This window comes from Cyprinus carpio, chromosome A20 (assembly GCF_018340385.1).
Source record: "Cyprinus carpio isolate SPL01 chromosome A20, ASM1834038v1, whole genome shotgun sequence".
In the NCBI taxonomy this organism is placed as follows: Eukaryota; Metazoa; Chordata; class Actinopteri; order Cypriniformes; family Cyprinidae; genus Cyprinus; species Cyprinus carpio.
In genome coordinates this window covers 15,142,138-15,166,621 of record NC_056591.1, presented here as the reverse complement: position 1 = coordinate 15,166,621, position 24,484 = coordinate 15,142,138, and the positions used below count along the sequence as shown (strand labels likewise).

The following is a 24,484-nucleotide window of genomic DNA, read 5'->3' as shown; positions in this document are numbered from 1 at the left end:
GGCGTGCAGGCCGAAGCACGCCGGAATGGCGCTCGAAGAACGCTAAAAGTGATGACAAAGCATGACTAAAAGCTAAACTACAAGCAAAGCTAAAAGCAAAATTTGATGGTGTCCTGAGTATTTAAACTGGCCTTTTGGCCACACCTTAAATGTTGTCTTGACCAATTAGATACTGTCTTTTCTCGGGGTGCTGCGATGTTTTCCCACCCATTCATAAATCATATGTTATCTTATCAAGCACGAGGTCCGAATTTTCCCGCTCTTGCAGGGTATAATTTGGACATGATTCCTATAACAAGAATATGATACATTTGACAAATAACTGATGGTCAGAAACCTTTCAAGCAAGAAGATTCGAACACACACATACTAAACATGAATATGATCCCTTAAGCTATTCAAGAGTTATTTAAAAAGACATACACAATAAGTGATTAGAAACATTATAATCAAATGTGGGGGTTACATGTATGATATGGAGTTGAGCAATGGACTGATATCCATTTAGAAGTCTTTTTTGAGTTCATTTTGGTGCATATATGCATTGGAAGGCATTCTCTGTGCCATTCTGGGGAGTAAGGATATGTCCTGTGGAGACCAGAGGGGTTAACAGGTCTCCTTAGGAATTTCAGTCTGGTTTTGCTAGGTGGGGGGAAGTCAATCCAACGATCTTGTTTTCTCTGTCATGGCTTTACATGTGAGTGTCAGACTGTCCATCTCTTCGATTACTTGCCCCAAATTAGACAATCTCTTCTTCGAATTGAAATTGTCAATAATTGTTCTAATGGTGTTAATGTTGAAAGCTGTTCTGTGAAAGAGTTGGTCGGTTATCAGACTGTGGTGCTGGGAGTTGATTTACAACATCCTGCCTTTCTGTGGAATTCGGCTCATGTTTCAACCAGGCTCCCGATCGAATCTTTAATTTGTCTGGTTCACGCTACAATCTTGAAAAGCGTATGGAAAGTGCTACGCCACTGGTTTAGATGAAAATAATATCAAAGGCGCCTTTTACCCTGGGGCGCCTTTAGCCTCATTGTACCCTACTAGCCTTGTGCTAAGATAATGAAACTAGAAGGTTTTTATTACTTTTTTTTTACCAATAGCCATGGCCGGACTTACCATTGGGCTTGAGTGGGCTGCAGCCCATGGGCCCTGCCTTGTAGGGGGCCCCGCCATTGCCCGTTTATGTTTGTTTGATTTGTTCGTTATTATAAGTTACTCAGAATTCATTTATTATAAGCCGCATTTCCACTGCGCACGCAAGCAGTGTTGCCAAGTCAGCAGTTTCCCCACGGAATTGGGCTACTTTAACACTGTTTCCGCGGATGTGACGCGAGATCTAAACGGGCCAGCCGAGGCTACTACAGCTTTGAGTTCACAATCAAACAGCATAAACTGGTATTTATGATTATTTCACATAGAACGACACTGAATCGCATCTGCACCAATTGGTTTGTTATCACATGGCAACTTCAGCGCCATTAAGCCTTTAGCACCGAAGAGCGCACATTCATAAAGATAATCATAAATTCTCAAATGTTCACACCTCATTTCTTTACAGAGGATGATTTTATATTAATATATTAATGTTCCACTAAATTATGCGATCATCTGATGAGTTTTGAGCGCTTTTTCTTGTCTTACTGCCACTAGTGGGGAAGATATGTCATTAAAATGATTTTAAATAAAAAATAGCTATTTAATGAGTTTCTGTTTTTATAACATACTGTAGCTATGCCTATGATATAGGACTTAGCCTATCACACAAACAAGTCCGTTTATATATATTTATGTATATATATATATATATATATATATATATATATATATATATATATATATATATATATATATATATGCAAGATCGCAAATGTACAGTAAACAACAACTTACAGAATTCCGTTTTGCTATTTCAGAAAGAAGATAGAACAAACAGCAGAACCGCTGCGTCATGAGGATTCCTCAGGGTTACACGGACCAGTAAATGATTCAAAGTAGTCGTTTGCAAAGTTAAATGAATCAGCTTTTAAAACGAATTGATTGATTCAACTCACTCATTAAGACAGTCACTTGCTGCCACCTACTGGCGGTTGTAGTTTCATATTTAAATAAAAGTAGCTTATTTTAATCAATCATTTAATATTTGTACATTAAAATGTTATATTTAAACTTAACATTTATGCACAATCCATCTATGAATTTTGTTGATAGTGATTTAATTTGATTGTTAATAGCCAGCATGTCTTTTTATTTGATTGAATTTATTGATTAAATAAGAACCTGACATAAGAGGACACAGATATGACAATACCTTTTATAATACTAATAGACATGATCTATAAAATTTTTTTTTCTCTCAAAGTTATTTCAGGGTTTTGATCTCTCAACAGAGAGAACACATCCTGTTTATTATATTATAATGAATATTTAATATTACATTTAAACTTTGACTATAGCCTAGACATGTTGCATATTATTTGTACTGTTTATAAACCTCAAAGCATGTTTATGCATTTTGTGTTACTCCATAATGATGTTCTATTTGAGGGCATTTGTAGTGTAGTTATAGGGCCCAAACATAATCTCAAACCCAGGGGCCCCCGCCCCCCTAAATCCTGCCCTGCCAATAGCCTACCTGTTTTCAATCAACTTTTTTTTTACTGTACAAAATCATGGATTAACCATTAAGAAGCTGACCCGTGAAAAATATAAGATGAAAAATATAATAAAAAGTGAGACTGCATCCTGAAACAATGTTGTCATCAATAAAATGTCAACAAAATCCTACATGTTTATCTACCTAGATGTAGAAAAAATGATTATCTATATAAATAAAACACTTTTCATAGTCAATGAATGGCCCAATCATCCCTTCCTCTTGAAGGGTTGTTCCTTTATACAGTATGTCAATCTACACTCCTTTTCCATGGACACTCCAACTACTGGAAAAACTTAACGAATACGCTGCTTTGCTGTAATATTTACCGTCAACATCCCCAGCGGAGCTTCACTCACAAGATGTGAAATCGATACGCTTTATAGCTCTAAGATCGTCGAACCCACGCAAACCTGTCGTATTGTGTTTTATATCGGCTAGAGAGACAACGGAAACACGTCCACGCACCCTGGACTCATGGTGCATAGGCTATTTCGTGTCCTGTTTGGAGGGACGCACGACGGAAAGTCCGTTCACTCCGTCACTCACAGCATTTTCACCTTGTTCTCCCAGAACGAAACATTGACTTTTATGGAACGGGAATTTACAGCTTCGCACAGGTGATTTGATGAATTCATATAATAAAACCAAGGAAACAGAGAAAGATTTTTGTGTTTTAAAGCTTCTGAAAGTTCGCGCGGTCCTGAACAGCTCAACTGAAAGATGCGCGCGGACTCATACTACTATGAGGTGCGGTGCACAGAACCAGGCTTTTAAAGCTTTACTGTGTTACTGTCAGTAATTTTACCTGCTTTTTTTTGTTTTGTTTTTTTTTTATCAGGTATTGCCTCTATTTAGTAAATGTGGATATCTGTTGCTCGAGAACTGCTTCGACCACTAACGTTTAGCAGGTTGTTCTTTGTTTTGAGTGCTCGTGTCATCCTTATGAAATCAGAGGTGTTGATGTTTACCGAGTTTACCGGCGCTTCACGGGATTCTGCAATGCGAGAGTGGGATTCAAACCGTTTGACATTTCTTTGGAAAGCCAGTCGACTGTCAAATTGCCATTGAATCAAATCGAATGAGTCGGCACCTGGATTGCTGAGTCGGAAGGTAAGACATTGACATTTCCAAATATGAGGCTGAAATTTGTCATAAATACGGTCGCTCACATTGAAACTGTCTCCTGGAATGTTAAATTAACAGTTATTGTCATTGTATCGTAAATACCTAGATTAATTACTGCTATGAGTTATAATGTAGCCTACAAATGTCTAAAATATAAGCAAGCCTTCGGCGAGAGTGTAGGCTATTACAGATTGAATACCTATAAAGTACATTTTTATGCTTATGTATGCGCTCTTGAGTGAAAAGTTTAACATTGGACAGTTGTTTACAGATAAATCATACGCTTTTACTTATTTTATGTTGGCTAATTATCGTTATTGTACACATTGTTATATTTTATGTTGACGAAAGGACTCAAAATCCAGTGCTCGGATGCCAGAATAAACCTTTTTATTACTCTGTTTACTTTCCACTGCATGACACACATAACTGATATGACAAAACCGTTTTATCGTTTTATGTAAGATACTTCTGCCGGTTCAAATGTACAGCACCTACTCTGTGTAGTACACTACACTGTACAGTTCACAAGAAACATCCAGATGTATTATGCAAGCAAAGCGTATACACATATATTCCCTTACATACAAACCAGTGTGTGTATACATTCATGCATTGATTTTCATCTTTGTGAATTTTAGGATTATGGATCATTCAGCTCTCATTTTCTTCTAGTTAAATGGTAATGGTATACTGCTATAGATGCCCTGTAATTATTCACTGTTGTCAAAGGGGAAAGGTACTCTGAAGAAGCAATTGTTCTCTCATCTTCCTGCTCTGATTTACCCTTCATCCAGGGTGCATGAGTCACAAGCCAGGATGTATGGTCATGAGTGAAACAACAACAGATAATTATAAATATGCAAATTAAATGAATACTAGAGTACAAATAGCCTCTTAGTATTACAAGTCCACATTCCTTTGATCTCCAGCCCTCTCTTGTACCAGCATTGTGCACAGGGAGATTAAAGTGCATACATGAGTAGCAAAAGTCTCCATTATCCATTTTACCCGACACATTAACACTGCTAAAATGATTTCAGCCTCTATCCTATTAGAATTCAGAATGGCCGAGACTCATAAGGCTTAATTGACTAAGACACTGGCATGGGGATTTGATTGCACCTCAGCACAAGGAGGAAGGAAGGTGCTATACTCAATGTGGAATGAAGCATGTTGCACCTCTCGCTGTTTTGGATGCCTTGAGATAGAGGAGAAATGCTATTTACAAAGGATTGATATAAAGGATTGAAAATGTACTCAATTAAAGCAGATTTGAAACAGTTTTTCTGCAATGGACAGATTGATTCAAGTATATCACAACAAGGACTATGAAGTGGTTGTTTGTTTGTTCTAATTCACTGTCAATCTGAGTGACTGCACCCAATGTGGTAGTTTTATTTGTCTTGCAAGAAAATGAAAACATTTGCATAGTCATAATTACTGAGGAAACCTTCTGTGTTGTGACCCTCCTCATTAGCGACCTTTATAATCACATTTAACCCTATTAGAGATAAAAATAGAACAGCTGAGATAAAAGGTCTGTGTTTCTGCATATTGGTCTATTGTCACATGTTGACTTACTGCTGTGAATCTGTGTGGGCTGACTGGATTCTAATAGGGTTATTTAACCACGGTCATTTCAGTTTTACTTGTTGTTGGAATGTAAACAGCCTTTTTCTATCATACTGTTTATTTCTGCCTGTACGGATGCTATTCAGACCCTTCTTCTCACCTGACCTTGACAAAGGATATTTGCACACTTAACAAGTGTTTCGAGAGATGCAAATGTATAACTGCACACACACACACACACACACACACACACCACAGTCATGATAAATAGCTAAATAGTGGTTGCCATGATCACCATTTTAAAAAGATGTTTGCTATTTGAATGTTTCTGGGAAGGAATTTCATATTTAATCTTTGCAACTTCCTGTGATAAGGCTCCATACAAAACATATTCATGAAGCCAAAAAAGAAAGTAGAAGAGAAATGCACAAGTTTATTTTGAATCTTAATGGGTCTTTAATATGCTTTAAAGGACTCTCTGACTCAATTCTGTACAAGACAGTTATTTGTCATTTAGAAGACACTTTTTATCCTAAGCTGAATTGTTTCAGTCTAAATGATGAAATGAATCACGGGCTATTCTACTGTTCAAATGTTTCAACAGAGCATTTCTGACAAATTATAGCTGCCTACATACTTTAGCTTGCTCAACTGAAACTAGACATAACTATAACATCATCTATACAACAATATTATCATATGAAATTATGTAAAAAATAAAAATAAAATGCTAGCTGCCTTCTACAATACTGGAATTCTGGTTCTCTGAAAAGTGTATTACATTTAATTTAGTGTCAATTAGTGTCAATTTCAATTAAAAACATTTGGACACTCATTATCAGCTTCTTTCAATTGAAGGAAATATGCTGTTTTAGATTTACATCAGAGTGTGGAAGTGTATTTCGTAGGAAAGAAAAATATGTTGAAATTAAAATTCCACAATGATTTTTCATCAATGAAAGACTCATGTACAACGATTTCTAAAACTGTAGCTGTAAACTCAGTTTCTAACCTCTTTTGCTGTTTTCAGTTGCCAAAGTGGTGCAGACTACAAGCATAGAGTAGCAGAAATGGAAATTAGGTCTGCTGTGACATGCTAATACTTCTCATACTGGCATACATGCAGAGTTTGGGCAATTTTAGCATGGCCACATTTTAATTACGAAGAATAACTTGAAATAATGCTATCAAATGATTAATGACCAAAAGAATGAATTGCATTTGAATTTAATTAGAAAGCACCCTAAATTATAAAAACGATTTAAACTAATTTTATCATTTAAAAATAATTGACATTTTACAATAATATTATACATTTTTGAAAAATTTATAAAAAGCTGTAGCTGTCATTTTATCTATCTCATTTCTTTTTGACATTATACAACTTAATTGCTTCAGTCTTACATAACAAGCCACAGGGTCCATGCACACACTGTTCATTCTCTACCACTAGTATCTTTAATCACAAAAAGACCTTGTATTATTTAGGCAGGACAAGAAATGATAGCTAGCATGGGAGAGGAAGCAAGTGAATGTGAGGAATGGATCTGCAGCAGCCACTTTGTTGGAGATGCAGGACAAAACTGTACAGGAATCAATGCAATGAGAGAGAGAGAGAGAGAGAGAGAGAGAGAGAGAGAGATTGACATTCAAACCGGGAAAGCTCCTAGAATAACTAATCATCAATCTTTTCCCTAATTCATAATTTAATCTCAGGAGACTAGAGTCTCTTTTCATTAGTTAGCTCAGATGGTGTAAAATTATTGCACTGGGAGACTATGCTCAGTAGATGCTGACTTTGTTGAAATGTGTTTTGAGAATTGGGGAGCTCAAACAATCTGTGAAGCATGAAGTCAGCATTCCTTGACGCATGATCCAACATTTGTCAATCCGCAGAGGCATTGGCACAATCGAATCAAAAGCTCAGAAATAATCTGCTTTCTATCTGATTGTGTTGCTATTTTAATCACAGATTAATGAGGAGAAGGTAAGAGAGGGCACGCCAACCACTGGCGCCACGTGCTGTTTTCTCCATCACAAGAGAGTTATGACAGGATTTAGATCTGAGTATAACTGATGTACTCAGTTCAAGAGCATCATAAACCTGTGAGACTATTTAACTTCACATCAGTCACACATTAAAAATACTGATACGTATAAGTCTGAGGCTCAGACAGCACACCTACAGCCCACCCACTGACCGTCTGATACACACTGCACACAAAACTGGAAAGCAGTTTCTCAATCTGGCCAGAGCTTATCTGATTGGCTGACTTTACACCGCTAAGGGCACACAAGGTTTTTTTTTTTTTATTCAGTCTACCAGGAAACCAAGTCATGTTTACAATGTCAGACTGATGCAATGTGGAAAAACTAATCAATGGATAGTGACAAAATCTTTGAAAGATACACAGACACTTACTAGATTTCTGCAAGCAGAAAGTTTTCTGTAAAAATGTTTATGATTAATTGATGATTAGTTAATTGTAATGCTAAAAATGTATTGATTCATCAATCCATTTCAGCACAAATGGGTTTCGTAATCATGCGAGCAGATGGTAAAAGCACTGCCTCAACATGAATAGTCATAGGAAGCTAGAATGCACCACAACTCACACGCTGCATGTCATGACAAAACCTGCACTAAAGTAAATAAATAAATAAAAATATAAATAAAATAAAAAAATTACATTGCTATAGTTCAGACAGTATGGCACTATAGGTTTGATTCCCAGGGAATGCATGGTAAATTGTATACATTCAATGCAGTGAAAGTCATTTTTGATAAAATCTTCTGCCATATGCTTAAATGTAAATGATTGATAATAGACTCTATGCACACCAACTGCCTACATATTTCTGCTAAAATATCTGTGCTACATAAGTGTCTGGTATAGCATTCTCTCATAGTGGACTTTGTTATATTTCTAATAACCACCATAAAAAATTACATTATTTTATATATATATATCTATATTTTATTACTTTTACACATATATATATATATAATTAACTATACTAAACATGATATTTTATTGACAGTCAAATATAAAGGATTATGAAAATTGACAATACTAGTTTTCTGAAACATGTCTGTGAAATAATTTGTTTATTACTTTTACACAGAGAAATCTACACAAATTGTGCACTATTGCCTGTGTTTCTGTCCAGTCCACAAGATTGATGTCCCATTATTACTTTTACATGCCAGTCTATTATTGTAACATAAAAAGTCAGACACAAAATATCATAAAATAAAATTGACAAAGACAAAAGAAAATTACATAAGATGACAATTAAAATTTACAATGTGTACCAGACATGCAATTTAGCCAAAGGTCTGCTTATGTAGGACTGACTACATATTTCCCCCTCAATTCAATTCAGTTCAATTCTGGATAGCCAGGTAGGCATTTAAGATTGGTCATTGGACATGTATGGGTTTGCCTTTGTAACAAAGATGTCTACTTTACCTTCATGGCATATGAACTTTCAGGCATGCCCATGCGGCAGGGTTATCAGTGAGAGTCATGGGGCAGCAGAATGAAGTTAATCTGCCTGATAACCACATTTTGAGAGGAATTGGACATAATGGTTTTTGAATGTGTATGAAACAGCAGAAAACCAGAGAGAAAAAAACTCTCTCTTAGAATGACATGTACAGTCACTCACTACTCTGTTGCAAAGCCCCTCAATCTACATTATTTATGTCATAGTCCCTAATAAGAGTCTTCACAGATCAACTGTAGTTTAAGACACTCTTTGTACCATAGACATCATTGTGTTAACTGCATGGCTGCCTTCCTACTGTCCAGCACCTGTCTATCTTGGCAGTTCGGTCTTATTAAACTTTCCTCTGCATGTGCTCAATAGTCCATTTCTTTCCCTCACTTCTCTCTCCTCTCACTGCTCCTACAGCTCACGGCCTATTGAACACATTAGCACCTGTCACATCAGTCCAGCCAAGGTCATCGCTCCTTCCCTTCATTCTCCATCCGACTGTTAAACACCGAGTCCTGGTGCTCTGCTCTTCTAGAATGGAGAGCCTAAGTGAGCTTCAGAACCCTCTTCTGGATAAGAACAGCAAGCATATGGTGATGGTCGACTATGGCTATGGGGGAGACTTCCACAGCAACCAGTATCAGGAGAACATTATAAACTACTTTGTGACTGGTGGAGGTGGAGGAGGTGGCGGTGGAGGTGGGGTTGCGGTCACGGGAGGAAACGGCAAGGCTAGAGCCCAGCTACTGGATGCCACCTCGCTTCACTTGGCAGTGGAGGCCTTTTATAAGCCTAACTTCATCCTATACAAGGACGACGTGAGCGGCAAGGGCAAGGATTACAAAAATGAGTGCTGTGAGACCACCTTCATGGAGAAGAAAGACAAGGACGTAGCAGTGGAGATCCCCAGTACGGAGGACCCACAGGCTAAACTGATGGATGAAAACGAGGTGAAAATCCAGACGGTGTCTTACGAGGTAGAGGAAGAGGAATACGTGGAATATGAGGTAAGGTTTCTTTGAAGTTTTGGAGCCGAACTTGTGTTGTTTTGTACGCTGGATTAATTCATCAGGTCCTTGACAGGTGGCCTTAAAGCGTCGCAGCTCAATTCTCCCAGGGAACACCAGCTTCTAGTTATAGCCTACTCTGCAATATAAGACCCTATTTGGAAAGGCTTCACATTTCAAAAGCTTGTTCTTCAAAGGTTTAATTTTCTATTTGGGGTTTGAAATTGCTGTAAAACATCACTTTATGCTTTTGCAACATCTGCAGGCTCTATTGGATCATGTGTGACAACTACCACTTCAATTTCTCAGCAGATAGGCAAAAGCTAATGAGAGGGGTTGGGCAACGTTCAGTGCTGCTGATGGGATGTAATGGTGCTGGATAAGTGACCGTCACCCTTGAAGCTCAGTGAGAGTAATATGTATTCAGGTCATGTCCAGGATTCTGGGCCTTTCGGAGTCTCACAATGGATGTAGTTCCATGCTGAGCAGCTCCGGTGCTCACTGCGGTTGTCTGATGATATTAAAGACATTCTCTGCATGTGGGGATCGGGACCTCTGCCCATACGGTGTGGTATATCTTCATGATAAGTGCTGTTGTTTACACTACAGTACATTACAAACCATAGAAATTAATTTACCCCCCCCACCCAAAAATCTAAGCATATAATGTGAACAGAATCAAACTGAACAATTAATGTAATGTAACCAACAAACAAAAAAAACAATGCTAAAAAAAAACTAAGTCAATTAAGGCATCCCAAATTCTCTTGCAGCAAATAAAATGTTTAATTTTTAGTGTCATTTATCATCCATAAAATTAAAACATGATGAGTGGCATTTCTCATCACAGCATTCCATTGATCACAGCATGTGGCATAGTAGGCAATTTAAAGGTAACTAGGGATGCACCAACATTAAAATTCTGCCCATAATTAAATTATTATTGTTTTTAAGGTAATATAAATGTAAAAATAGAAGAAATGAGCATGTGCATTTAAATATCCAGCATAGACCAACACCAATAATTATTATCACAATGTTTTCTGCAAAATTATACAGATTTTCCAAAAAATCAGCACAGATGTGATTGTGAATAAACAAGTCTCCAAATTCCATCTGGGGCTGAGTTATGACAAATAAAAAGTCATTACAGTGAACAAGTGTGAGATCAGAACAATTCATCTGAATGGCTAATAATTATTCAGGTTCAAACAGTGTCTTTACATCTCATAATAGGATATTCATGAGCATTCTTTTAGAGAAAATTCTACAGTGCAGTAGTAACATCCCTGTGACACTGAGGCTTGTGTTTCTTCATTTGTATTCTATAGCTTTAAGATCCCTCTGTTCTTCCTCTGTGGCAATGATAAAGTGAGCTCGGGAGTTTGCCTCTAGAGACACCTCTGTTGTTCCCATTCTTGTTCTTTATACTGAGTGTTGTGAAATATATCTTGTGTATATAGAAAAGTGTGAACTGTGCCTGTGAAAGTGCACACACCAACAGCCTAGAAGGGTAAATTATTTCAATACCTAATTAGTTAACTACAACATAAATAAGTATATTATTAATGGTATAACAATTAAAATAATAATGCATTAAATATTTTGAAATATTTATAGATTTAATTTAAAAACTACATTTTTAAATGTAGAAGCTGCTAAATATATTCAGCCAACAGACTTGTTGCTGCTGTAGTATATTTACACTCAAATCACTCTTAATCACATAATGCACAGCTCATAATCAGATGTCTCCTCGTCAGATGTTTTGCTCCGTCCATTGGTACAGTCATCACTGTCAATCATAGCAATGACTCGAGGCACAATTTAGCAGATTAACTCTGTTAATTTTTTGCACTCGCATTTGTCATTTCTGTAACTGTATTCATGGACGTTTTGTTCTATTAGACAAACAAAATTTTTTTTCTTCAAATTGTGAATGGATTATGTAGAGAAAACAAGCAAAGGGTGCTTCTCTTATAGCATAGTTGATTTGGACAGTTGACGGGAAATGACTTAGCTGGCTTATATAAAACCAGGAAGTAAACGTGCATATAAACAAATAAGTGTATGTTTTTAGTATGATCAATTGTAGATGCCCTAAAGCCGATTGTACAATGATTTAACAGCTGGAGTGCTTTTGATGATTGGCAATCTATAGCACTGAACTTTCCAGTCAATAATATTATTAGTTTCTTTTGCCATCCATTTGATAACATCTGCCATCGCACAACATTGGTGTTACTGTGCTGTCAAATACGTCTTTCAGTTGTAACTGCAGTCATTAGTTGGACAAAGTTTTCAGAGAATGTGCATTTGTCCAATTGGTCAAACTTTGTTAAATGATAGGAAAAAGCAGACAAAACATCCAAAATAAAAAAGAGTTTATCTCTCAAATTCATTCCCCTGTAGAAAAAAATAACTGAATCTTTTCTCTTCCAAGAGCTGTTTACCACCAAGAGCCATAGGGACACATTTCTGTCGCAGTTGTGGAGATGTTTTAATCTAATTTAATAGGCGTAGAAATCTTTTGCTATGATTATTGACTGTGAAAAAGCAGAAAAGGCTGCACTGGGTTTTCTGTGTACAGTTGTATAGCTACTGTCAATCTGTCTTAATTTCTCTCTTTCCGCCTTGCAAACAAACTCTCACAGCTGAAATATGGCCTCACAAATATGTCCTTTATGACAGAAAGAAAGGCGCATTTCAAGTTCATCAACCTCTAATCATACTCTACTGAAGATTTGATGCACCTGCAGTTTCCGGCGTGCCGAATGCTAGTCCCAAGATGAATTTCAGGGCCACGGCAAAACATCAGCTGCTTATGTGGTTTTATATAAAGCTCCTAAAAGACATGCGATAAAGAAGCCTTCACGGAGCAGGCTAAAATCAAAAGGCGAAAATGTATTTACAAAAATAATTTTGAAAACATCATAATGCCAATATAAGTTTGTGATTTCCAGACTTAACTGGGTCTCTTTAAAAAAAAAGTCTGTGTGAAATTTTTGTAAAAAAAAAAAAAAAAATTAAAATCTGGTTGTACTCATGTTTCCATAGCATCAGAGCCAAGCGCTACCATTATATTGAACAACTTATGGTGTTTCTCTTACGCTCCTTTATAGTCTAAATGAAAAGCTCTGGCACCAGGCAATTAATTAGTCTTTAAATTATTAAGACACGCAAAACTCTGTCAACACTAACCCATTCTTAATCTCATTACTGCTACATTGTGGGCGAGAGGGTATGCTGAGTTCCCAGGTGATCGAAGGCTATTTACACAGACTGAAGATAAATTAGCTTGCTGTGTATTCCACAGAAAATTAATTTATCTTAACTGTTGATGGATAGGTTAGCAAGAGTAAACATCGCAAAATGTATTATTGTACTAATGCATCTCAGTTAGGAGGTTGCAAATATCAATTACACAAGGTTATCCCAGGCTTCTGTATCAAATCGAGCCCAAGTACCCATAAATTACTACTACAGCCTTGAACTTTTTAAAATAATATTCTTTAAAGATCTATCAACATGCGTTTTCCAGCAAACATCAGTTTAATCAGTGGATCCTTGGACAGAAAAGTAATGCCTTTGGAAATATGGAATTGAAAAATATGTGGCACATAATTATTATTCTTTTCACCTTTTTCAAGCCCACATGTCAGCCTGATTATTTGCTTAGTGATTGAGAATCCCATCCTGGTCCTTGAACACAGGTCATGCCATATGTAAGTGTGGTGGGGTCTATAAATCAGCCCGTGCTTATTAACAACTCATTAAGTCAGTATTGTTTATTTGTCTGGTGTGCGCTAGTCGTTAATCAAACCCCCTGATGTATTATATCCTCATGACCTGCTCCTGAAATGCTGCCAGCACCTGGCATGACACAACTTAACTACTCTGTGCCATGAGCCAACTGCTTATAATTTCTGATCAGTCCCATTAAAAATGTATGCGGCTGTTTTCAGTGACGCTATGACACCTGCCGGGACAGTGACCCCCGACGACATCGCTGATGCAGTTACTTGCCCCTTTGTTGGGATATAATTGCCTCGAAGAGCTTTTCACCTGACAGCTCTTTTATTCCAGGATCCACCTCATCCCCCACCCCCCACCTTTCCATCAGTTTACCGGTTGGTGTTTAGATTGCCTCATTCACTTTCCATCCTCAACATCAATTTCCATTTGTGCAGCTCACCCTACAGACTGCTCGAAGTCAGACAGATGTGACGGGAGACTGCGACAAAGGAAGAATGCATAAATCCTTGTGTTTGTGCAGTTTGGAATAAAACTGCACAAGTTGCATTTTGGTTTATGAAAGGGCAAAGACCAGGCCAGAACTAATTTCAGTTTAGTCTCACAGCGAAAAGTCTGGTCCTCATTGCACCTTATTCTGGCCAAGAACCATACGCTTGGACAGGAGGGGTCTGCATAAATTCAGAAAACAAAACAGAATATAAAGTCTTGTTCATGCATATTTGTTCATGCATATGTAAAAAAAATCTGATGCGATTAGCCTTGCAAACTTTGGCAAATACTATAGTTCTTTATCAGAAGTGCTTGTTATATAAACCCGTTAACTTCTGTTCTTGTTAAAAAAAAAAAAAAAAAAAACTGGGCAGCACTCCGATATAACAGCCGCAAACAAGAATTATCAATGTCCAAGCTCTTTAGAAAAATGGAGATAAGAAACTAAATTGCCAAATTTGAAAGAACAGATGTTGCTGAAGTTATGAGACAGTAAAAATAATGGTAAATGGTATCACACATTTAGAGGTTTCTTAGTTATAGTGCCCCCTAGCAATTTAATAAAAAATAAATTTAATAAAAACTCTAGTTCAAATGTTTGGGGGCAGTAAGATTTTATTTAGAAAGAAATCAATACCTTTCAGCAAGGATGCATTAAATTGATCAAAAAAGTGACAGTAAGGACTGTGTTGCAGTGAAAACTGGAATAAGGGCTGTAGGAAAAGTCAGCTTTGTCATCACAGAAATAAATTACAATAGATACAGTTATTTTAAAATGTAATAATATTTCAAAGTATTATTGTTTTACTGGTTGTTGTTGTTTTAATAAATTAATGTACCCTTGGTGAGCATAAGAGACTTTCAAAAACATTTTTACAAAATCTTACCAGCCACAAACTTTTGAACGGTAATGTATAAAAATAAAATAAAATTATCTGTATAAATACAGTAGGTTTCCTGCACCATTAGCGTTTAGACCTCAACAAACATCCAGCCAATCAGACCAAAAGTGTGGATTTCAGTCAACTCTTGCCACTTTTGTGTGCAATATGCATCAGAAGGTCAGTGAGCAGACTATGGGAGGTCTCTGGTCATGCCATCTGATGATAATTTCCGTTTAACATGAAACAATTTTACTCCTATTACATTACGATGACAACATGTTGGACAGAGTAACTGGAATTTGGATAGATTTGATTAAGCAGCTAATTACAAATTATATGTATGTTATATGTATATAGATTCAGTTTGTGCAAAAGGAGAGCACTCATCCAGAGCCCTCAGACATGACACACACATAATAAGTTTGAAAGTGTTGACATCGATCACCTGAGATGAGATGAAGTTCTATTAGCTGAGAGATGGATCACAAAAGAACAGAAAAGACAGAAAGGGGGAGAAGGACAGGGCTCATCATGCTCATGCTGGGGGAGGCATTTTGTTAACATAAATTACACGCTTTCCTTCCTGTGCCTCCTGCCACCCAGAAAGGATAAAACCATCCATTAATCAGTCATTACCTGTCAGGAAACTGGCAGGCAGTGACAGCATCTGCCATCACCCCCCACCCACCCTCTTTCAAGAGAGGCACCTGAGAGGAAGAAGGTGGGCTTATCGGGGGCCAAGCTGTGGGACTCTGGCTCTGGGGCTTAACCATTTGACACTGCTGGCAGATTACTCACATTCAGCTTAGATCAGTAATAACATAATGCACAAATTTCATGCCTTTCAGCCGAACGCAGAGATGAAGAGATTGTTTTTGACTTATCTGTTTTTATTCCATTTTTTGGATAGTTCAATGCATTAGGCATTTGAATCCATGCAGGATTCTGAAAGAAAGACATTTGTACATTTTCTGTCATTTTTAAACAGGTTGAAAAATTTCAGGTACTGCCGGTTTGAATTTAAGTGTATACAGATGAACAAGCTAAAAATAAAAGTGTAAATTCATACAACTGACATTTGTTTCACCTGGTCATACACTTCTGTAAGGCTATCAAGTGTATAGACTACTAATTTGTGCACAGGTTATCAGATGTTAAGGTTAACCATGTTCGCTTGTCATAGCTTTCTATAATTTGTCATGAAAAGTAAGATAGCCTAGTTAAATCTAAATACCCCTATTCAAACACACCTAAAGACTTCTATTTCAAATTCAGAACTTTCGATTAATAAAAAAAGTGTTTCACAGTTTCTGCAAAATTAAACAGCACAAGCATTTTCAACTTTGATAATAATAAGAAATGTTTATTTAGCACTAAATCAGCATATTAGAATGATTTCTGAAGGATCTTGTGACACAGAAGATTTGAGTAATGGATGCTGAAAATTCAGCTTTGACATAACAGGAAGAAATTACATTTCAAAATATATTAAAATAGATATTGTAAACTATTTTACTGTATTTGTAATCAAATAAATGCAGCCTTGGTGAACATAAGAGTGAAAAAAGTGAAAATCTTACCTACCATGAACTTATGAACTGTAGTGTATGCACTATATAGCCAATTTATACACAATATCAATTAATCATTTAATACCAATAAAAAAATAAAAAATAAAATAATATTGCCTGACAATCAATAGTTATGGTACCAACATACCATGCATCCCTATAGTCCCTCTCATTTGTTTATTGCTGCAGAGATCTACAGTTTCAGAAAAGTATGCCACATCCTCCAAAACCTAGCACTCAAAACCAACCCACAACAAAAGGAGCTGCACTGTGCAAATTGATTTTGTGGGTGCATTTGCAGAGTTACGTGATAATGCCACTATTTGCAAAGTGAACAGGGTGCTAAAACTATACATGTAAACGATGCTATCAGCTGGCGCAGTTCATTCGTGAGCTCCCCCGCATTGTTTCAGTTTCAAGAACTAAACTGTTTGTCCACAGCATACAGCAGACCGACTAACAACTGCCCAATGAAATATTTATATCCTCTTATGTAACGTCAAGGTGTTCGGCTGTAAGCAATGATAAAAAGTGTAGGTTTGACGATGTGTTATATGGACTGATATTTGTCAGATTTCTTTAGCATGAATGACAAGGAAATGTCAGTTTCCTCAGTTTCTGAAACCCAAACACAAAACAGTATTTTGGATTTTGCCAAAAGATGTAACAGACCATATAGCAGAAAACATGACAATATCCAAGTGCACAAGCCACTTCACCTCCTCCTTATGGAGAAATCCAATCTAACATCTCATGTTATTTTATAGAGAGGTAGGCCTATTATTTTCACAGATAAAACCCAGTGCTATCCTTCACCACTGATGATTGCAGCATATTGCTGTGAATTAGTACAGAAATATTTTCCTAACAGCTTTCCTCTCTGCACACTCTTCACGAGGCTGCGATATTTTTAGTTACTCAAGTGAATCACTAGAATCAAAGGAGAGAACTGACAAACAATGAAGTTTTAGGAATAGTTTTAGGAAAAAAATAATGAAAACTGGGTCAGCAAACTACTACAGGTTTCAGATGTGTTTAAAATGCCTTATTGTGAATTATACATTTTATTTTTCATAATTTTAAGTACACTAAGGTTTAGGGTCAGTAATATATATTTTTAAGAAATATATATTTTTATTCAGCGAGGATGCATTAAAATGATCAAAAGAAATAACTTTTACATTTTTACAAAAAAAAAATTAAACTTTGTATACATTAAAGAAAAGGAAAAAAAAAATCACCATTTCCAGAATAAAAAAAGAAAAAAAAAATTTAGACATGCAAATGCTTTCAACATTTATAATAACACTATAAGTTTCTTAAGCAGCAAATCGGCATATTAGAATGATTTCTGAAGGATCTTTTGATACTGAAGACTGGTGTAATGGCTGCTGAAAATTCAGATTTGCCTTCACAGGAATACATATATTAAATAGAAAAGTTATTTAAAACTGTAAAAATATTTCACAGTATTACTGTTTTTAGTGTATTTTTGAACAAATAAATGCTGCCTTGGTGAGCATTTTTTTTTTTCAAAAACATTAAGAGACCTTACAGACTCCATATTTTTTAACATAATACTTTAGGAGACAATATTGTTTTTTTTATAGTTTTTGATTTTTAACTTCTATTACACCCAAAACAATCCTGTAAACCAGACTATAAATACAACACTTGGGAACAAATTGAAGTAAGTTTACGGAATCTTCTTTCTCTTTATAGACAGATTGCTCCAGTGACAGTGAGAGTGAGGACAACTTCATCGTCATCCCTCCTCGTGATCACCTGGGCCTCGCTATCTTCTCCATGCTCTGTTGCTTCTGGCCTCTGGGCATTGCTGCTTTCTACTTTTCTCAGGGGGTAAGTGCAGAGCCCCCCGACCAAATCCACAGTCTAACCATTAAGCCTGCTAAGAATCTGCTATAACAAGAAACAGACAAGATGAATTCTTCAGCACTTTTTCATCTGTGCCCTGCAAACAAGCTTGCAGTCTCATGAGAGAAAAGAGTTTGTGATCTCTTTCAGCTCCCTCTAATAATACAGAACAGGTGCCTCATTATAATACCCATCATACGAGCAAACCGCTCTGCTTGTGTGACTGCAAAATTATCATGCACTTCTCTAATATACATAGTATAAACATGAATGAACTGATCACATGGGTGTGACAAGCATGGGCCCTCTGATGCACGTGTTTTCAGCTCCATTTTCACATTTCGGAGCAGAAGACATCTATTTTTCTACTTCAGAATGAGCCTTTTTATTCTTATCTATAGTTTAGTCCGTGGCAGACACGGCCAGAGTGAATTATTTTGTCAGGAGCTAAGTGAATTCTCTCAGAGTAATTATGATGATGGTGGTGTTGTTCAGTCAAGGTTCCACAGAATGCAACTTGTGTGTATGTGTGTGTGTGAGGAGGATGGAAATGAGATCTGGTTAAAATGTGAATGTTTTTGCCCTGTCTCCTGGCTGGAAATATTCCTCCGAGAACATCCTGAATGGATTTTCTCACCTTCCCCGCGGCATAGGGTTGAATGTTCATGAGGGATGTTGCCAACCATTTTCCTCCAACTCCTCCACCTTCTCAGCATCCACCTCTGTCTCACTCCTACAGACTGAGAAAATGACTTTGTCTTCATTTTATAACTAATCAAATGGTATATTTACATGGACATTAACTGTTGACAGACATTAAAAACAAGACCAGCTGACATATTAAAGATGCCAGTTCTTTCTCTCATCTACAAAAGCGCAACTAAAGATGAACAAAGACATTTAAGATTTTTTTTTCCATGTCATGTAAGCATGACTTTAACATTCACACTTTTGAAAAGTGAATTGAAGACATTTGAATGCTTTTTAAGGGTCCACGAACAACATGCTTACTGAATGTGTCCAGAATTTTGCGTTATTTTCTGTTCTAGATACATTCAGCCCATCAGAAATGTGGCCATTCACATAGCTTCCTAAAAGACTGCGTTAATTTTTTTATACATTCAAAAGGGTAGTTTTCTTTGTGACACTGCCCTTCAAAGTGGGTCGAATGGATTTTTAAAATGTTGTAAAAGCATATCATGTTTGTCTTGGCGCTGTGCGTAAGAACATGTCTGATATTCCATTCAGTCCTCAGCATCATCAAAGCACTATTATAGTTCAACGTAATTTACCCTCGAATGGAAAACAGGTCAATGTATCCTTTGATCTGGCTTCATTCTCACCTCTCCCTTTCTTTGTTCCAGACCAGCAAAGCCGTGACCAAGGGAGACTTCCCATTGGCTAGCATCGCATCTAGACGAGCCTTGTTCCTAGCTGCTCTCTCCATCACCATTGGAACGGGGGTCTACGTGGGCGTGGTGGTGGCCCTCATTGCATATCTGTCCAAACCAGGCCACATTTAGCACAGCCAGGAGAGGGCTACAGGACTCCACGATATTACACAATCGCCTCTGAACATCTTTTTCTAAATGTCTAGTTTCTCATCCCTCACCGTGGACTGGCTGTCCACCCAGATCAGAGAAAGGGATGAACCAGAAGAATAATATATAAATGTAAGCTTCAACTTGTGTCAAACCACACTGGATAAAACTTAACTAAGTCTGAGAGCAGTTCGGATGAAGAATATAAACCACCGACAAATAAGCAATCCAATTAACCAAACCCAAAGGGGAGCTATTCCAAAGGACACATTTAAGGATCAAAAGGGACTAAGTGCCCTTGGATTTGTTTTTCCCTTTCCAACTGTGCTTCGTTCCAAACCTGAAAGAGAAGTCAAGCCATTCTCAGTTTCTCTCTCATTATGTACTTACTCCGTTAAACCCTGTATATGTGGCCCAATTAAACCAGCACTGCTGAATATACCAACCGCAGTCTGTGAGCTCCATTAAAAAGGACAGAATGTTGTCCAAAATAACACAGCTTTGTATGTTATAATAAGTGAATGTGCTGTTCAAACACAAACTTAAATGCTTATGATCGTGATTCAGAGCTACAGGACAAGAAATAACTATCAAAGACAATGCCGTCCACCTCTAGGAAATTGAAATTCATCTGTGACATTCAGGGTCACTTATACACAACCTGTATGCTATTCACACTTATTTAGGGCTCTATGCTTTGTGTAAATTCTGTCTTTTGTTTTATCCAAAGTCCAAATCTTCATTTTGACCCAAGATAAGTAAAAATGGATGAAGAACAAGGAAAACAAGTGTTTATTTTTAATTGGTAAGGATTTGCTTGACTTTAACAGATTTTTTTCTTTCACTCCCAGATATCTGAACTGAATATAAATGAAACGACTTTACACGTGGATGGTATGGCGTCCTTCCACCACCCGAATGCACCACTTAATGTCCCTTATGATTTAAAGAATATCTTCAGAGTTGACAAAACTCAAGACAGATGGTCAAAAATTTACAATATACTTTCCTCAAATCCTAAGATGGATGTTTGAACAAAAAAAGGCAGGTTTAGTTTTCAGGTGAAAGGGACTCAGATTGAATCTATTAATAATGTATTGGATGTCTCTGAGCTCACAGGCATGGGAACAAACACACAGGATGGACAAACACAAAGGTCGACTAGGCTATTTCAACAACAATGGAGACTGAATCTGGTGTAGTCATCCACATAAGAACTTCAAAACATGAAAACTATGGGTTCTTTGGTGGCTAAGTAGTGATTCGAGGCTTGACTTGAATTCCTGTGGTACACACATCATTTGGAAGCTAGTAGAAATTAAACTGGCCACATTTTGAAGTTAGCCAATTGTACGTAACCTCCTAATTGCTTCTCATGGTGATTTGAAATACCTCAATACATTTCTATTGAATACCCTGATTCTACACAAGCTTGCATATTTACAATGTGAGGCTTTTAAGAGGTTGGATTCACAAAACATTCCTAAGAAGTATAAAAATCTTTGTGCTATTTTCTTCCATTTTTTTCCAACAAAAATCACTGTAAGTAACCTCTTAAAGCAGGGGTCACTAAACTCTGTCCTGGAAGGCCGGTGTCCTAAATAGTTTAGCTCCAACCCTAATCAAACACACCTGAACCAGCTAATCAAGGTCTTACTGGGAATAAACTTCCAGGCAGGTGTGTTGAGGCAAGTTGGAGCTATCGAGGACCAAACACTGGCCCTCCAGGACCGAGTTTGGTGATCCCTGTCTTAAAGTTAGGCTAAACTCCAACCTCAAAGTCTGTCCTTTAATTCTTAAGAGAAAAAAAAAAATAAGATACTCTTGAGAAAATTCTAATAAACTTCTTAAGAAAAAAGTCAAGCAGGTTCTTAAGTAGATTTTCCTGCCTCAGGAGTAGGCACAAAAACATAATAGCTGACATCATGGTATTTACAGGTTGCAGATGCAGTACTTAAATGTGTGTAGAGAAATGTTCATTGTGAAAAGAGCTAACTGGTAAAGGTCATGCTTTACAGTCTTCATGTAAAAGTGTGAGTACATCAGTTGATCAACAATTGTATTTGCATTTCTGTTGTGAGTGTTAAGAAACTTCTGCCTGGAGTTAAGCATCGTTATTGCTATTATTATTCTGCTGAATTATATCAATGTGTAAAAAGTGTAACCTGGACACTGTAATATAAATTGTAAACAGATGCAATGGATTAAAAGATATTTTATCTTGAATAAAAGTCAATAGATCAGGGAAACATTTCTACAGGAGGACAGGTTTCTATTGTTGTGGTGCTTTTATCAAGGTTAACAGATTTACTCATTGCCAGTGCTGTAATCTGAAAGATGTTGGGGAGAATGAATTCACTGAATCACCAAGCTTTTATTAGACAAGAAGAAGCAGAAATGAGGGTACGGTTGAGGATTTTACAGCTAATTCACTGTTCATATCTGTGCCGTAAGAACTAATTACCCTTAAAGGGAGAGTTCACCCAAAAATGAAAATACCCCATGATGTACTTACCCTAAAGCCATCCTAGGCGTAGATAACTTTCCTCTTTCAGACAAATACAATCAGAGTAAATAATAGCAGTGAATGGATGGGGGTTGAGATTTTTTTGAAGCCCAAAAAAGTGCATCCATCCATCATAAAAAGTACTCCATACAGCCCTTAATAAATAACAAATGAATACAAAAAATAAGAAATTTTAATAATAAAGAAAAATATCCATATTTTCCTAGTTTCTGCTAACTGTCATATGCATGTTCACAAGAGAGTGGCATTCCAGTGGTTGATGTAGGACGCACACGTAGCCTAAGCTCTGTCCTATTTTTGTGTGAACCATCCCTTTAATGCTTAATATATGGCCCCAAAATGAAGCTCCAAATATTCCAAAATGAAGCACCTGAGAATAAAAATAAATTCTCATACCAATCATATCAGAATATTTGTAGGTTTTTATGCAAACACACCACCCTACATTCACATAGTATGTAGCATAATGCACAACAGGGAAGAATGATGCCTGGATGGTTAAATGCAAACCTCTGCTGCTTCCTCAGAGCCTGTGATGCACAGTACACACTTAAGACCTGCTGGTTTTGTTGCGGTCTTTACCAAATGCATTTCCACTGTAACCACCGGAGCATTGAAAGCCAACATGGGACACTTGCAGTCTCTCAGCACAGGTCATGCATTAGTCATACCTGACATTTACGGTTCACAATTAGCTTCCCGTAATGGCTTTTTCCGAGGAAGTGTCTAGTCTCCAGAGCATAACTGGAAATAGCAAAACAGAATCAGTTTTTACAAATAACACTCAATGCTACTTTGCAGCCACTGAGGCTTTACCAGGCAAATCTTTGCTATTTTTAAGTGTAGTGAAAATAAAATTAACACGTGGGTTACAAACTACAAATTAGAGTATCACACTTGCAGAAACTCAAAATGGCTGTAATAAAAATGTTTTTTTTTGGGTCTCAACTGATACTAAAATGTAATCAAGCCATTTACATTGTCAATTTCTAAATGAACAGTGTCAGCGTCTGCCCTCCCTTGTATCAGCCTGGTCCTCTTTCCCCCATTATACGTTTCCATAGTGACTAGTCATTTTCAAACATTCATTTTATACCACTTGCAATGACCAACAACTGTAAGAATAGTGAGATAAAATTTTACCTTTGAAAAATTTAATTGCAATCATTTCTATCTGCTTTGTGTTTTGTTATTGTCACTCAAATGCTGTTTTTAAGGCTGTATGGTGATTTTAGTATCCCTCATCAACATACTGAGCAAACTCAGAAATGTCTGCTTCAATTAAAACAAAATTAAAGAGAGATAGAGTGAAGTGTTTAAAAGGAATGTCAGTGTTTTCTTGGTATTGTTATACTTTTAGTTCTCATTCATGATCAGAATGTGTTTGTGAGACAGTGACAATGTAAATACTGCAAATGAAAGACAATATGCAGTTGTGTAAAATAAATTATTTGACACAAATATGACCTTGTATCCATTAATGCAAAGGCTGGATGAGTTTTTGCCTTTTGGGAAAATATGATACAGTGTGGTCCTGATGCAGTGTGAATCTCTTGTCAGGAACAAAACGCTAGTGAGACTAAACAGACGGATGAGTCATATTCGAGCATAGCAGAGGTGTGTGTATAGAGGTGTAAATATGAAGCTTTATGCCCCCCGCCCCATTTTCCATATATCAACAACTACAAAATCCTTCAACGTAAATCGAGGAATGTTATGTATATTTGTTGCATTTGCACTTTGATTAGTTAAATAAGTATTAGTTACATGAATTCAGTTGTAATAATTGTATAACCAGAAAGCCAGTCTGACACAAATGCAAAAGGTTTGTTTTCTGAATCACTTGTGGTTTTGTAGGCAATTGTTGGATGAATTGATTATTAAATAAAACACTGGCCTCAAGGGCTGTATCATCTACAGACCACATGCAGGGATGCATTTCAGTGTTTGATTACAAATGCAATCAGCCAAACA

General features: G+C 36.9%; 1 protein-coding gene across 1 annotated transcript; it reads left to right on the top strand.

The window, feature by feature from the left end:
• The first annotated feature begins 2,922 nt into the window (after window positions 1-2,922).
• On the top strand, window positions 2,923-21,646 carry syndig1l (synapse differentiation inducing 1-like). Its single transcript, XM_019098340.2, has 5 exons — window positions 2,923-3,406; window positions 3,498-3,769; window positions 9,278-9,867; window positions 18,290-18,427; window positions 19,807-21,646. Exons 3-5 carry the CDS (start codon window positions 9,397-9,399, stop codon window positions 19,963-19,965), a joined length of 768 nt encoding a protein of 255 aa, XP_018953885.1. The 5' UTR covers window positions 2,923-3,406; window positions 3,498-3,769; window positions 9,278-9,396; the 3' UTR covers window positions 19,966-21,646.
• The last annotated feature ends 2,838 nt before the right edge of the window (window positions 21,647-24,484 follow it).